At 38.9% G+C, this 17472-nt stretch overlaps 2 protein-coding genes across 3 annotated transcripts in view; one reads left to right on the top strand and one right to left on the bottom strand.

The window, feature by feature from the left end:
• Window positions 1–17472, top strand: part of LOC137241492 (zinc finger protein 208-like) — a 184129-nt gene that overhangs the window by 52681 nt on the left and 113976 nt on the right. Inside the window, exon 5 of the mRNA XM_067769097.1 lies at window positions 1007–1580. Within this exon, the coding sequence (XP_067625198.1) occupies window positions 1007–1580 (574 nt within the window). The remainder of the gene's footprint in view (window positions 1–1006; window positions 1581–17472) is intronic.
• The window catches only part of LOC137239567 (zinc finger protein weckle-like), a 185253-nt gene that overhangs the window by 118242 nt on the left and 49539 nt on the right, over window positions 1–17472 (bottom strand). The window contains exon 4 of one of the 2 annotated variants that reach the window (XM_067765002.1): window positions 16653–16790. In XM_067765002.1, coding sequence (XP_067621103.1) covers window positions 16655–16790 — 136 coding nt within the window. In that variant the 3' untranslated portion in view covers window positions 16653–16654. Of the gene's footprint in view, window positions 1–11544; window positions 16791–17472 lie in introns of those variants that run through there. The other variant, XM_067765001.1, reaches the window with a different exon arrangement.

Below are 17472 nucleotides of genomic sequence, written 5' to 3'. Positions count from 1 at the left end.
ATACCTTGTAAATCTCTGCAAAGCCTTTTCTCCCGGGAGTGGGAGTCGAACCCGCACTCCTAAGATAGTTGAAATGGTTATAAACGCATTCAGCTACGTCATGCCGTAGTTGTTGTAAAGTTTTTCCCAATTGCCTTCTTCGCATATATTATCTTCCACACATTACATAATTCGTATGTAGTTATGTGTTGAAGTTATGCCTGTTTTTTTCCCAAATTATTAAATAAATTAAAAAAAAAAAAATGTAAGGCGCGATAACCTCCGAAGAGATCTAAGGCCGAGTTTCTCTTCCAATTTGTGTCGTGCTCCTCTTGATTTTTCCCTACAAATTGGCCGGACGGGACCTACATGTTTTATGTTTTATGAGTTTTCACTGAGAGCTTTTCATGGCAGAAATACAATCGGAGCGCTTGCCAGACACTGCCGAGGGGCGACCCCGCTTAGAAAAATTTTCTTCTAATTGAAAAATCTTATTTCTAAAATTTTTGATGTTGCTTTGCCCGGGAGTTGAACCCAGGGCATACGGTGTGATAGGCGGAGCACGCTACCATCACACCACGGTGGCCGCCAATAAATTATAAAATTAAAAATTTCTTGAAATAAATGTTTTCATACATTTAAAGCGATACGGGCAATCCCCGGTTAACTCATATAAATCAACACTTTTAATTTAACAGTTTACGCTGGTTAACAAAACTATGGGTAAAGTATAATGAAACAACTTTATTTGTTTATTTGACTACTAGAACGGTCAATTACGAATCAACGATTTGTGCGCAGTGGACTCAACATCTTGTTGCGATGGATAAAAATTGACAGAAATTTCAGTTGAATTGACCCGTATTTCGGTTGTTTTTACCAGTATTTTTTTCAGTGTAGATAACCCCGTTTTCATTGACGTTGCCAAGGATAGTCAAACTCTTACTGCTAACTATGCAGGACAAATAATTGGTTTTAGTAATAAAGGAATGCATTTTTGTAATGAATGACGTTTTGTTTGTATCAGAACTGCGTGATAATTTGCTATCTGTTCGTAAACTTACTAAAGCTGGTGTGGATGTTACATTTTGTAAAAATGAAACTAATATCATCAAGAATGGAGAGTTGTTGGCAACAGCACACCTACGTGATGGTTTGTATGAAATTGAAATTGATGTTATGCGAACCACCAAAGCTTGCAAGCTACGAAAATCGCTGTACGGCTTAAAACAATCACCGAGATGTTGGCATCAAAAGTTGAATCAATATTTGCTGGAAATTGGATTTAGTAGATCAAATCATGACTACTGTGTGTATACGAAATTTAATCATGGAGATTTTTTAATTGTTATTATGTATGTCGACGGCTTACTAATTGCTGGAAAACACATTTCGTCCATTAATTGGTTGAAAACAACTTTAAGTAAAAAATTTCAAATGTCCGACTGTGGTACATTGAAGTATTTTCTTGGTATAAAGATTGAAACTTTTGGAGATTATATATCACTGTCGCAAGAATCAAGTATTGATAAAAGGCTAAGTAAATTCGGTACGGAAGAGTGTAATTATGTACGCCGTCCCATGGAGAAAAGACTGCAACTGTTAAAAAATAAGGAACCAATTATCTATATATAAAAATGAAATGAGTGAATATTTTTCATATTATAGGGATCAAATAGGGGGTTTTTAGCAAACAATTTTTTTTTTTAATTTCTAGGGTCTTGAGATATAGGTCAAAACGTGGACCCGGATAACCCTACGATGTGTTTGTATAATATGGGTATTAAATGGAAGCTTTTGATGAGTACTTTAATATGGGGTACTTTTCGTACTCCTAGGTGACTAGGGTCTCGAGATATAGGCCAAAGTGTGGACCCGGATAACCCTACGATGTGTTTGTATAATATGGGTATCAAATGAAAGCAGTTGATTCTTTAGTACATGATAATTTTTCGTACCAACAACGCTAATGTTCCGTTAATTTGTATGCAGTTCAACTGTGAGCAGTGTTCGGACTTCTATCACTAAAGTGGTAGATCTACCACCTTTTTTCCTGAAATATAAGTTCTACCACTTCTACCACGCAAACTTAAAAATAGGTGATCGATTTTTATAGAAGTTTTCTGAAGAAACCTTATTTTTTCCACAATTTTTCGGGAAGAAAATCAATGCAGTTGAACGACTTTATAAAACTCAAAATAATAATAACTTTTTTCTCAAATCTACCACTATTTTTTGGAAAATCTACCACTAATAAAAATTTTCAAGTCCGAAGACTGATAACGATACCGATTTCGAAAACATCTGGAATGGCAAAAGTTCTTAAAGTATGTAAGCTCATCGTATGGGACGAGTGTACTATGGCACACAAGAAATTATTGCAAGCTCTTGATAGAACTTTGAAAGATCTACGAGGAAACCAAACAGTCTTTGGAGGTGCCATGATTTTATTGGCTGGAGATTTCAGGCAAACATTATCTGTGATCCCAAAATCCACGGCTGCAGATGAAATCAATGCATGTTTAAAATCATTGTATTTATGGAGACATATAAACACGCTTACACTTACTACAAACGTACGAGTTCAACTACAAAACGATCCGTCAGCAGCTGAATTTTCACTGCCATTACTGAAAATCGGAAATGGCCAAATGTCTGTCGATCCAACAGGAATGATTCTGCACTTTTGCACAGTCTAAAGAAGCATTGATACAGAGTGTATTTCCAAACATAGTTCAACATTACAATAACTATGATTGGCTCAGCGAAAGAGCAATTTTAGCTGGGAAAAAATAAGGACGTCAATGATATAAGTGCAGCTATTTTGGATCAAATAGCTGGTGACATAGTTGCATATAAGTCAATGGACACTATTACTGATCAAGATGATGTCGTAAATTATCCATCTGAATTCTTAAACTCACTCGATTTGCCAGGCCTACCACCTCATAATTTACGATTAGAAATTGGAGCACCGATTATTATGCTGCGCAACATTAATGTGCCACGACTTTGCAACGGTACCAGACTCGCTGTGAAGAAGCTAATGGGTAACGTTATCGAAGCAACAATTTTGAAAGGGAAGTACAAAGGAGAAGACGTTTTGATACCCAGAATTCCACTGATTCCGACGGACTTACCATTCGATTTCAAACGTTTGCAGTTCCCTATTCGCCTTGTCTTCGCTATGACAATTAATAAGGCGCAAGGACAGTATCTACAAATGTGCGGTATTAATTTAGAAAACCCAATTTTTTCTCATGGACAATTGTGTGTAGCTTGCTCACGAGTAGGCAAACCATCTCCATTATTAATTTACGCGAAAAATGGAAAACCCAAAAACGTTGTCTGCCAAAAAGTGTTACAATAAAGTTCGAATGAAATTGTGTCAAAGAATTTGCTTTGTTTTGTATTAATTTTATTCTATTTTAGCAAATCATTGAATTTATCGCCTAGCGAAGAGAATTGTTGGGTAGTTTAATGTACATAATGCTCTGAGTAAGACTTGATATTTGTTATTCGATTGATTACATGGGAAGATATCAACAAGATCCTGGCAATGATTATTGGCAATGTTTAAAAAGGATATTGTTACGAATATTAGCAAAACTAAGGAGTGCTGCCAGCTCTAAGCCGATCTAAGCAGTGACGTGAATGCACATCAATAATTCAATCATTATGTATCTACATAAACGAATCAATAATTGCGTCTACACATATGTACACATTCCGACGAGCAACATTTACATACAAGGCAGCGAGAGATGAGATGTCACACACCGATGAATTTACTTATACGCTTATGTGTGTGCGGGAGACTGTAAACTACAAACACATGCATATACCTTATCTGAGTTGTCACAAGAGAGAGCAATAATTTGTGCACGTAGTTGTGGCTGGCGATTTTGTAGCCGAAACAACTAGTAACTTCTGGAAATCGAAGAGCCTAGAAGTATGCAGCGTAAACTATAAAAGCGATGCAGGCGAGTAAGAAGTAATTCAGTTTGATTTGAGTTGTCAAGCAGTTGCGATTAAGACGATATCTAGCGAGCAATAGCAGTATTATTTTGAATAGTAGAGTTTCATTGAGCTATCAATCAGTGTGGTTATTAAGCAAGCTATTCGTTGCACAGTTGAGTGTATTGTGAAGTACCTTAATAAAGGCCATTTTGCATTATTACAAATTGGAGTTATTTATTCAACAGTTTAGTGATTCGAACTTAGCAGAGGATTGCAAATAAGAGGAGTTGCAAGTAAATTCGTTACAATTGGTGTCAGAAGAGGAATTGTTGAATAAATTCCGAAGATTGGGAATACAACTTGGACATGGCAAAGTTCAGTGAATTGAAGATCCAGCAACTGAAAAAGGAGTTGGAAAACCGGGGATTAAATACAACTGGGAATAAGATCGAACTTCAAGCACGGCTACGAGAGGTAATGGAATCGCAAGGAATTGATGTGGACGAGTTTGTCTTTTATCCTGATGGGGACGAAACAACAACAAAAATTGAAGAGAAAAACGAAACATCGCAGACAGTTACGAGCACAGACTTGAACATGATATTGGCTGCAATAACTGCTCAAACATCGACAGTGGCATCTCAGCTGGAATCGCAGGAGACACGTTTAACATCCAAGATGGAAGAACAGAAAACGTATATGTCATCACAGATGGAATCCCAAGAGACACGAATAACATCGAAGATTGAAGCACAGGAAACACAAATTTCTTCACAACTTGACGAACAGAAGACGTATATGGTATCCCAACTGGAATCGCAGGAAACCCGTATAACATCACAATTGGAAGAACAGAAGACACATTTGGCGTCTCAACTGGAAGCGCAAGAGGCACGTATATCTGCAATGTCGGCACAAATTTCGGAACAGGTATCATCGCAGCTCTTTGTGAAACTGGAAGAACAGGATGCAAAAATTTTACAACTCGAGGACAAAATTGATGCCGAAATAGAAGCGTTAAAAGGTCGTATGGAGCAGTTACAACTAAACCGCCCAGCTGTTTCAGCGAGTAATCCAAAGGTAAAGACACCATCCTTTGACGGTTCTGTTCCTTTACAGGTCTTTAAGCTACAGTTTGAGAAGACCGCAGCAGTGAACCAATGGAATGCTGAAGATAAAGTTGCAGCTCTGTTCGTGGCACTGAAAGGGCCTGCCGCGGAAATCTTACAGACCATCCCAGAGTACGAGCGGAACCACTACGAAACATTGATGAGCGCTTTAGAGAGACGTTACGGAAGCGAGCATAGGAAACAGATATTCCAAATTGAGTTGCAAAACCGCTACCAAAAAGCAAATGAGACATTGCAGGAGTTTGCTTCAGATATTGAAAGATTGGCTCATCTTGCAAATGCAGACGCACCCGTGGAATACACTGAAAGGGTAAAAATCCAGAGTTTCATAAATGGCATACGAGATGTGGAAACGAAGCGGGCTACATATGCGAATCCAAAACTAACGTTTGCTGAAACGGTATCGCATGCACTGACTCAGGAAACAGCCTCACTTTTGAGTAAGCCAGCGTACAAAGCTCATCGCGTGGAAGTGGAAAAGCCAGACTGGGTAGACGCAATTTTGGAAGCATTGAAGGGTACGCAGCAGAAGAATAATGATGCAGTCAAATGCTTTAAGTGTGGAAAGCCAGGGCATATTGCGCGTTATTGCAACACCAACCCTAACAGTTCCAACAATGTGGGTGGTCGTAAACGCAGAGCAGAAGGAGATGAGCAAATCTCCAAGACAAATCAATCGTTAAACTAAAGCGAGTCAGCAGCAAGGGGCGACAGCTGACTCCCTCAATTGAATGCCCCATAATCTCTATCTCACAAATTGGAAGAAGGTCGAGCAATCTTACTGTCGGAGGAAATGTGGATGGAAAGGAACGTTTACTGACTGTAGATACGGGTGCATCTCATTCCATCATTCGAGCGGATTTAGTCAACAAGAAGATAAGACCATTGCATGGAGCAATATTGCGTACAGCCACTGGAGAAGACACCCAGGTAATTGGAGAAGTAGAATGTGAAGTAGCAATCGGGAACGTCACGGTACTACACAATTTTATAGTGGCAGATATTGTTGATGAAATCATAATTGGAGTGGACTTCTTAATCAACCAAGGCATCAAAATCGATATGCAAAGCAAGACGATGCGATATAAGAACATGGATGTGCCACTTAATTTCGGCTACGAGAGAGGCTACAGTAGTAAACGAGTGCTGGTGGAAGAGAGTCAGCAAATACCACCAAAATCAGAAGCAGTCATCTGGGCAAAGGTTGATGGAGATTGTGGGACAAACAAATTGTGGGTTGTCGAAGCAGCAAATAAATCAGCACTGAACATACTTGTAGGAAAAACCCTGGCTATGACAAAACAAGATGGACGTATTCCGGTAAGAGTACTAAATGAGTTCAAGTCACCATTCAATTTGACCAAAGGAGCTATTTTGGGAAGATGCCAAGAGGCCGAAGTAGTTATTAACTGTGAACAGCTCCAGGAACACGTTTCATCTAGTAATACTAATCTTTCAAATGATATCACGGCATGGACGCATGGGCTAGAGGAAGCCTATCAGAGTAAGGCAAAACAACTGCTCATAAAATACGCGAACATATTTGACCAGGATGGTTCCAAACCAGGCCGCACCAATGTTGTGAAACATCAAATTGACACTGGAGATGCGAGACCGATCCGTCAAGCTCCACGTAGTGTTCCACTGGCGAAGCGGGAAGTTGTGAGTCAAATCATTCAAGAAATGAACGACAGCGGCGTCATCGAACCATCAGCTAGTCCATGGAGCTCACCGGTAGTACTTGTAAAAAAGAAGGATGGAAAAATGAGGTTTTGCGTGGACTACCGGAAGTTGAATGACGTAACGAAAAAGGATAGCTACCCATTGCCAAGAATTGACGACACTCTGGACTCGCTATCTGGTACGAAATGGTTTTCCACGCTGGACTTGAAAAGCGGCTACTGGCAAGTGGAGGTGAAGGAGGAAGATAAAGAGAAAACAGCCTTCAGTGTCGGTGATGGTCTTTGGCAATTTACAGTGATGCCTTTTGGACTTTGTAATGCACCAGCTACTTTTGAGAGACTCATGGACCAGGTACTGAAAGGACTACATTGGAAAACATGCTTGGTGTACCTGGACGACATCATCGTATTGGGCAAGAACTTTGATGAACATCTTAAGAACTTGGAGGAAGTTTTCCAGAGAATAGCTGGCGCTGGTCTGAAGTTAAGTCCCAAAAAGTGTGCGCTGTTTAAAAAGGAAGTCAATTATTTGGGTCACAAGGTAACGACAGAGGGCATCTGCACTGCGAACGAAAAAATAGAGGCTGTACAGGATTGGCCAAGACCACAGGATCTACATGAATTGAGAAGTTTTCTTGGGCTGTGCACATATTACCGCCGATTTGTACCAAATTTTTCCAGCGTAGCCCATAGCCTCCATGAGCTTACAAGAAAAAACAAAGCTTTTGAATGGAAGAAGGAGCAAGAAGTGGCTTTCCAAACATTGAAGGAGCGTTTGTGCACTGCCCCAATGTTAGCATATCCGATTCCAGGAGCAACATTTATTCTAGATACAGATGCAAGTGGATATGCTATAGGAGGCGTTTTATCACAACTGGTCGATGGACAGGAGAAGGTAGTTGCATATTACAGCCGTTCGATTGGAAAACCAGAGAGGAACTACTGTGTTACGCGGAGAGAGCTGTTGGCATTGGTAGAGTGCATTAAACATTTTCACAAATACCTCTACGGCCAGCGATTCCATGTCAGGACAGATCACGCAGCATTGAAATGGCTTCTGCAGTTCCGTAATCCGGAAGGACAATTGGCACGGTGGATCGAGCGACTTCAAAGCTATGACTTTTCCATTGAGCATCGAAAAGGTAGTACCCATGGAAATGCCGATGCAATGTCACGAAGGCCATGTAGTTTGGAATGCAAGCACTGTTCAAAGGCCGAGGCTAAAGAAGACATTATAGATGTCCGGCTAATGACTATAACGTGTACGGATGAATGGGACAAGGAACAACTAAGAAAGTGTCAGCTAGAAGATACAGATCTGTCACATGTTATGCAAGGGCTCGAACGAAACGAAAGACCAAGCAGAGAGGATATGTCAGCAGAGAGTCCCATTGCGAAGTCATATTGGGCACAGTGGAACAGTTTGGAATTGATATCCGGTTGCTTGCATCGAGTATGGGAGAGTGAGGATGGTCAGTGCAAGAAGAAACTTATAGTTGTTCCCAGAAAAAGGATTCCTGACGTGCTCAGCGAGTTGCACAATGGTCCAAGTGGAGGCCATCTTGGAATCACGAAGACACTCGAGAAAATTAAGCAGAGATTCTATTGGGTTGGTTGCCGTCAGTCGGTCACCGAGTGGATTGCCAATTGCGAGGTATGCAACAGAGCGAAAGGGCCCAAAACCCGAAGTCGTGGCCAGATGAAGCAGTATATTTCAGGATCGCCATGGATGTCGCAGGTCCATTTCCTACTAGCAACCGCGGAAACAAATACGTACTGGTGGTTATGGATTATTTCAGTAAATGGCCCGAGGTATACCCAATCCCAAACCAAGAAGCAGAAACAGTAGCAGAAGTGGTTAAAAACGAATGGGTTGCAAGGTATGGTGTACCAATGGAGTTACATTCTGACCAAGGCAGGAATTTTGAATCAGCTGTGTTCCAAGAACTGTGCAAGAAGTTGGGCATTCGAAAAACACGGACAACTGCATTGCATCCTCAGTCCGATGGTATGGTGGAACGTTTCAATAGAACATTGGAGGAGCATTTAAGGAAAGTAGTCGACAAGTACCATAAGGACTGGGATACACACATATCATTATTCTTGATGGCCTACCGATCGGCAGTACATGACACAACGGGCCAAACTCCCGCAAAGGTAATTTTTGGCAATGACCTTCGACTGCCAGCTGATTTGAAGTATGGGATAGATGCCGATGCGGAGAGGAATGTCAAGAAATTCACTGATGTCTTAGAAGAAGAGCTGAGAGAGATACACGATCTGGTAAGGCAACGAGCAAAGATTATGAGTGACAAGATGAAAGCGAGGTACGATAAAGCAATTAATTCGGAAGGGTTTCAGGAAGGAGATTTGGTGCTGCTATACAACCCACAACGAAAAAAAGGTTTGTCCCCGAAATTGCAGTGTAACTGGGAAGGCCCATACAAAGTTGTAAAACGGATCAACGATGTAGTGTACCGCATACAAACCACTACCAAACCACGAACCAAAATGAAAGTGGTTCATTTGGAGAGATTAGCAGCGTTTAGATCGAGAGATTTGTCTGATCGGGACGATCAGACTTAGGTGGAGGGCAGTGTTACGAATATTAGCAAAACTAAGGAGTGCTGCCAGCTCTAAGCCGATCTAAGCAGTGACGTGAATGCACATCAATAATTCAATCATTATGTATCTACATAAACGAATCAATAATTGCGTCTACACATATGTACACATTCCGACGAGCAACATTTACATACAAGGCAGCGAGAGATGAGATGTCACACACCGATGAATTTACTTATACGCTTATGTGTGTGCGGGAGACTGTAAACTACAAACACATGCATATACCTTATCTGAGTTGTCACAAGAGAGAGCAATAATTTGTGCACGTAGTTGTGGCTGGCGATTTTGTAGCCGAAACAACTAGTAACTTCTGGAAATCGAAGAGCCTAGAAGTATGCAGCGTAAACTATAAAAGCGATGCAGGCGAGTAAGAAGTAATTCAGTTTGATTTGAGTTGTCAAGCAGTTGCGATTAAGACGATATCTAGCGAGCAATAGCAGTATTATTTTGAATAGTAGAGTTTCATTGAGCTATCAATCAGTGTGGTTATTAAGCAAGCTATTCGTTGCACAGTTGAGTGTATTGTGAAGTACCTTAATAAAGGCCATTTTGCATTATTACAAATTGGAGTTATTTATTCAACAGTTTAGTGATTCGAACTTAGCAGAGGATCGCAAATAAGAGGAGTTGCAAGTAAATTCGTTACAATATTAAGATATCTGAAGGGTTCTAGGCAAAAGAAGTTGGTGTTTAAAGAAACATCAAAAAAATCTCTTGTTGGATTTGCTGATGCAGATTGGGCAAGTGATGCAACGGATCGAAAATCAGTGAGCGGATTCATTTTTCAAGTTTATGGATGCACAGTTGCATAGTCCAGCAAAAAGCAAACTACTGTTGCATTATCATCAAGTGAGTCAGAATATGGAGCTCTAAGTGCAGCAGTAACAGAAGCAGTTTGGTTACGTGGTATACTTAAGAACCTTAAACAATTAGTGATGAACGAATTGAAATATTTTGAGGATAACAATGGTTGTATTGATATGGCTAATACTTATGAATTAAAAAGAACAAAGCACATTGATATCAAACACCATTTTATCAGCGACAAGGTTTCAAAGGGCATGATAAAATTAACATCAATCAATACAGAAATCCAGCTGCCTGATATATGTACTAAGGCTATGTGCGCAAATAGATTTAACACATTATGCTCTAAACTTTTGACAGATTCCTAATCAATCTAACTGATTTTTCTAACACAACTGATCTTACAGGTCATTTCAACGGCGATCAAATGTCAATACATGAGCAAATTTCAAAGAGAATTTTACGCCCCCTGCGCTCTCTACTTTGTACTTATGACTATGGTGCCACTTGTTAAAAAAAAACACCAAAATAAGAAAACCATCAAATCGATAAACACACAAAATGGGAAAACTAGTTTTTCAGTTATCAATACAAAACGAAAAAACCCTTTTTTGAATTTACTGTGCAAAAAATTATGAGATACCGGGACACCTATTTATCGGGTACAATTTTGCAACTTCTCGTCCAAGCGAAATGCAAAATTGCGCCATCTTGTTGCAAAGGTTTTGCTTGAACGAATAGGATTTTTCCAAAGTTAGTAACATTTTGCTCAAGTTTTTATGAATTTTCACTTACGCGAACGAATCTAATAAGATAATAAAAAAAACATCCTTTTTTAATGTTGATGTTTCCGGCAAAATAAAAGTTTGAGTTGTTTTGGAATCGTTTCAACTTAAAGTGTTACGAAAATTAAATTTGCCGAATTACACGTAAAGTTACTCCAGTGTGGAATTACCTTCCTGCGATTTGATTCTTTACTTTTCTATAACTTACAAATTCTCTTTTTAAAATGTTATGTCAAACATTTATACTACAAGTTTTGTTCGAAACAATCAAGTGTGCCAACTACATGCGAGAGAAGAAATTGAGAATGAGCTGAGCAACTGAAATAATTGAAAATCAGTTTTGTGACTACTATTTTCATTTCTATATTCATATGTATGTATATGTAGCAAGCATGCGTATTTATGTATTCACATATTTACGTATTTATATGGCGGCCGCCGTGGTGTGATTGTAGCATGCTCCGCCTACCACACCGAAGACCCTGGGTTCACACCCCGGGCAAAGCAACATCAAAATTTTAGAAACAAGCTTTTTCAATTAGAAGAAAAATTTTCTAAGCGGGGTCGCTCCTCGGCAGTGTTCGACCAGCACTCCGAGTGTATTTCTGCCATGAAATGCTCTCCGTGAAAACTCACTCGCAACAACTTTTTTTGTTCATTTGACTACTAAAACGGTCAATTACGAATCAACGATTTGTGCGCAGTTGATTCAACATCTTGTTGCGATGGATAAAAATTGACGGAAATTCGTTTGAATTGACCCGTATTTCGTTTGATTTTACCAGTATTTTTCTTTCAGTGTAAACGCGTATTGCGCCTTTGTCGTGAACTGATTATTTTATTATTAATAAAGAATCGTTACTGTGTTACGTGAATTAAAATACATATTTTTAAATAAAAGCGTGAACAGGTCATTAACATAATATTGGCGCTTATTAGGAGCAACTTTCGATCTTCGTTGCCAGACACTTTCCATAGTGGCTTTGATTAACCAGACACTTTTAATCCTTCTAAACTTCAAAGAACATCGAAGCAGTTTTCTACTGAAATTCGAATACAAAATCTTTAAAAGAAACTTTTGAAATTTTGTTTGCCGTAAAAAACTTTCAGCTTATGAAAAAGTACAGTTTTGTATTATAAAAAGTGTCTGGCTGGACAAAGCCACTATGGAAAGTGTCTGTCAATGAGGCTAGTGGCTTCTTATAACGTGACGAAGCCCATATATGAAAATCAGTTTTTATAAAATGACGAAGGAAAGGTCTATTTTTCGGCAAAATTTTTGCACGATATCTGTTAAAGCCACTATGCCTCAAGTTTTATAATAGACCAACGATCTTGCTTCAGTTGGAAGTATGCACTGTCGAAATTTCAACTTTTATAAAAAGGCGAAGGTCTGGCAGTCACGGGCTCTTAGACTATTATGACAAATCATCGCTGCCGAAATTTTCGTTGTGTATCTTATTTTGAACCGAATAGAAGTTTGTAATCGCGCTGTATCGAATTAAAGAAAATTATTTGAAATGTAAGTTTTTTGTTTTTTGCTACCTTTTTGCAACGTAATAGTAGTTTTAAACTAATTGTATTGTGAAGAATATTAGCATCACTAAGTGATACTAACGTCAGTAAGCGGTTATTAAATAAATGCACAACAACAATAAAGCAAGCTGACACTCTTGTGTACGTTAACAAATCAATTATCATTTACGCACATACATACAAAGCAACGGAGAGATACTCCCAAACACATGTAATCATCAGCCGAAGTAGTACTCACATATACACACGCATATGGCTACAAACTACAAATATACATGTATATGGCTGGTAACCAAACATGATGTTCGCGAAATTACTAGACCATAGAAGAAATGGGTGAACTAGGAAACCGAGAGTATAAAAGCAGCGCAAGCTGACTAATCAGTTTTGATTTAAGCACGCTATTGGTTGTGAAGTATAAGTGTTATTGTGAAGTATTCTCAAAGTAGTATAATAAAGACCATTTTGCAGTATTGAATATTGGAGTTATTTATTCAACAGTTTAGCGATTCGAACGTTAGCAGAAGGTTTGGAATAAGCGGAATTCCCCAAAATTCGTTACAGTATTAATTTTATATGTCGCTGTTTGACACAAATAGTTTTGTTGCTGAAAATTGTTGCTTGAAGAAGAGGGGGGGGGGGGGGGGGGGGTGACGAAGAAAGCGCCCGGGCACCGAGTTTCTTGTGCTCTGCGACTATAAAATTTTGGTTTTGTACTTTATTTTATAGAACTTTTATTTTTTTATTTTGAAAGATTTAGGGACCTCTACGCGTATTAGTATTTTGAACGGAATCCGCCTATGGAAGCAGAGGAAGAGGGCGGTCACCACTCCGCTGGAAGGACCAGGAGGAAAGCGAAGTTTAATTGAAGTATTGCAGCCGGAAAATAAAGCATGGAAAAGGTATATGTTAATGAAAATAATCAGGGCGAACATTTGGATGAATTTTTGTTTTTGGCTCTCGTGGAAGAAGATGGATAAACTTTACGGACATCCACCAGCTATGACACAACATTGCCAAAATTGCCGCCAAATATTCGTCAGCTGTTCGCAAATTGTGATAGTTTTTGATGGATTTCTGTTCGCGTAGTTTTTTACATATTTTTCTCTATGAGAGGAAACAGCTGATAGTTGAGAGGATTTTGGCTGTTTGTAAGTTTGTGTTGGAAAAATACGCGAACAAAGCTAATGTGATTCATCAGCTGATGGACAGGGCTGTTCTCTGCACCGTCAATGGCAGCGAGGGCAAGTAATGTTGCATTTTTGGTCATTTTTAGGGGTAGGTTGTTGGGAAAAGATAATGATGCCCTCTAGGGCTGCGCTGATTTTACAACAGAACACAACTTTTTGAAGAGTTGGCGTGAAGGCGAAATTTTTGTGTAGAACAGAAAACACTATTAGTTTAAAATACAAAACAAAGTATCAAACTAATAACTAGTATTATAAGTTCTTTAAACCACGCTACTTAAGAAAAATACTAGAATACTATCACTTAAAAACCGGGGTCGACAGTTAAGATACGTCCAAAAAGTCGGGAGAGGTATCAAAAGACATGTTCAGACCTAATAACAATCGTTAAAATCCTTACTTTTCTCAGGAGATATTTGCAAAAGACAATTGTTTATTTTGTTGTGGTTTTTATATTTTCTTCTACATACGCACCCACCGATTCTGAGTTCTTTTCTGGTTTTTTGTGAATATTTTTTTACGAAGCAAAATTTTTGATTTTCCCTACGGATGGAAGCCGCAGTCAAACGCGTCAGTTTTGACTTCAAAAATATTTAACAGAGGGTGTTTATAAAACTTTTATTAAACATTTTATGGGAAAGTTTGGTAAATGTATCGTTTTACCAGCATGGCTTAAAATTATTATTACGTAATTATTTTATGGCCTTTATAATGTATTGTCAGACTTAAAATAAATACATATGTATGGGGTGTCGAGTGAAAAAAGTTGGTAAATATCGGACAGCCTAGTGCGCATGTCTGTAAGTGCTACAAGTAAAAAACTACTACGAAAAACCAAACGAACCGTTATAGGGACCCGAAATTGATCCAATTAAATATAAGGATCACGACGTTGTTGATGCATTTGCATGTTCAATTTTTATCGAGTTATAAATCAGGCTTCATTGGAAATCAGCAAATGTGAATATTCCTCGTGTTCCAATGATACGGATAGAGATTTAACATGCAAATGCAATAACAACGTGAACCATATGGTTTTCATTGGAACACGAGGATTGAGTATATTTTAATGGCAATGATGCCATAGTGCCATATTTATTGATAGTTTTTTCTCGTACTGTGAGATGCATTTACAATTTTGCTGCGGTTTTATCGGCCAATGAAGGAGTTTACCAATTTCCGAAATGGATCTATAAGTAATGACAGTTGTATAAAAATTTTTTTTTTCTTCTATTCAATTAAGAAAAATTATATTGTGACGAATATTAGCAACACTAAGGGATACTATCATCTCTAAGCCGATACTAAGCAGTCACTGGTATGTACATAAACAAATCAATCATTATGTCTACACATATGCACATACAAGCAGCGGAGAAGCAGCGGAGAGATACGAACAAACACATGCATATATCTGAGATACTCACAAAAGTATGCAATCATTGATGGAAGTATTACTCACATATACACGCGCATATTGCTATGCGAGAAGCTATAAACGTGCATCTGTAGTTTATAGCTGGTAACTAGGTAGTAAATTCTAGAAGAAGAAACGCCTAGAAGTATACGAACGAGGAAACCGAGGAGTATAAAAGCAGCACAAGCTGAGGCATGAGCAATCAGTTTGATTTAAGCACGCTATTGGTTTCGAAGTATAAGTGTTATTGTGAAGTATTTTCAAAGTAGTCTAATAAAATCCATTTTGCATTATTGAATATTGGAGTTATTTTATTCAACAGTTTAGCGATACGAACGTTAGCAGGAGGTTGCAAATAAGAGGAATTTGAGAATTCGTTACAATATCATAACAATAATAATGACAAAAAAGATTGTTGAGGTCTTGAGCTCGATTCGAACGATCCTACTAACTTAAAAGTTTTCTTAACAAGGACGTATCTCACACATTCGGTAAGATGGTAGCATATGAGAGAAGAGGTCGTTTTTAAGTAGTATTTTAGGAATTTGGTGACATTTTATTCTTGTTTACAGTTATTAAAGAAGAGGCCATCTGTGGGAGGAACGCAACAAATTAAATGGAGTTACACTGAAATGAGTGTCCTTGGTCGGGAAAAATCCCGAGTCGCTCCGGTACATAGAACCGACTGTATTGGGAATCGGCAGTCTCTTGATGACAATTTGTGATCGGTCGCACCTATTGGATGGGGCGAAGCACTGCTACAACAACAACAACGACAACAACAAGAGGCCATTTCAGAAACCGTATGAAGTCAAAAAACACAAGCAGGTAGTGAACTCCACAAACAAGCGTCGGACCTCTATGCCAGGAATTACCCGCTGAATCCTGTACTGAAAGAACAATGTCCAAAACGTGCAGAAGAGGAACGCACACTCCCTAGGGAACGCGAGTCACTCCAGCTCAACTTCGATCTGGATACTCGAACAGGTTAAACTCTTACCTATCCAGAATGAACCCCGACATACAAAACATATGTCCTGCTTGTAACGTGTCCCCACATGACACCAACCATCTCTTCAACTGTATTGTGGAACCAACGCCTCTAACACCCCTCTTATTATGGTCCCCCCCTGTTGAAACAGCAATTTTCCTTGGACTCCCGATAGCGGATATTGATGACAATTTGTGATCAGTCGCACCTATTGGATGGGGCGAAGCGCTGCTCCAAAAACAGCAACAACAAGAGGTCATCTCAACGAACGACTGGTTTTTGCTAGTTGGCATGGGAAGAAAAAATACGTATTTGAAAGTAAAGTCTATGTTTGCAAGTTTGATATGCCATTCTCACATATTCGATGCCATTCAATAGTCTTCGCATATTCTGCCATATTTTGGTACGTGATTCTAAAAATTGTAAATTTGAAAGACGTTGTAAATCCCCTAATTACAAGAGATTGGATACAACCCATACGTAAACAGTAATGATAAATTTTATACATATATATACATAACTAAGTCTTTTTTTTATATATATTAATTACTTTTACGTATCGCCCGTCGGAATAGCTGGTTCGGCCGGTTTTTTGTTCGCATTATCTTGCTGAATATTACTTTTATCAAATGTTGCATAGCCATTTTGTTTAGATGCCAATGGTGTAAGATTCTCCGCAGTTCGAGAACTAGAAAATAATTTTGAAAGAATAATAAAAACTTAGCTGAATTTGATATCTTACGCATAAATTATTGAAGAGACAGTTCTTAAAGGTCTTCTGACATATTGTGAGTTCCAAGGTCTCATACTATGAGCTATACGCAGAGCTTAGGCGGTTCGTCAACAACAATATCGGATAATTCCAGGACAATAGAAAATGGAAAAGATTATTCCACTACTACTAAAGCCTGGAAAACCAGCTAACAAAGGTGGGTCATTCGCCAGTAGCGAAGACGTTGGAATAGCTCCCACTACCACTGCGCTAAACACCCACATAAATTACGGACTAAATCAGCCAAAAACCTAATCATAGGGCGGAGCTAGTGGCATTTGATCTATCAAAAGCTTTTGATACAGTCAACCAGGCACACTGCACTTGTGTAGATGGTGTTTTGGAACATAAGAAGACAGCCCGTAGCGTTTCTTAGAGCGGTGTTTTTACAGGCCTGTATTTTCTTCCACTGAGCAACCTTTAGGCTGCGCGACCATATTGAGGAAGCGTAGCATGCAAGCGGGCGGCTAATTGCTTTTTAAGTGGTAATGCACGTTTCTTTGCCTTTACCCCAAATGCTACCGGCAGGGGATTTAAGGATTTTATTACGGCTCCGGATTTTGCACACACCTAATATGTTTGGGTGTAAGACAGTCTT

This window comes from Eurosta solidaginis, chromosome 2, assembly GCF_040869045.1.
Source record: "Eurosta solidaginis isolate ZX-2024a chromosome 2, ASM4086904v1, whole genome shotgun sequence".
Classification (NCBI taxonomy): Eukaryota; Metazoa; Arthropoda; class Insecta; order Diptera; family Tephritidae; genus Eurosta; species Eurosta solidaginis.
This window is presented reverse-complemented; position numbering and strand designations above follow the sequence as displayed.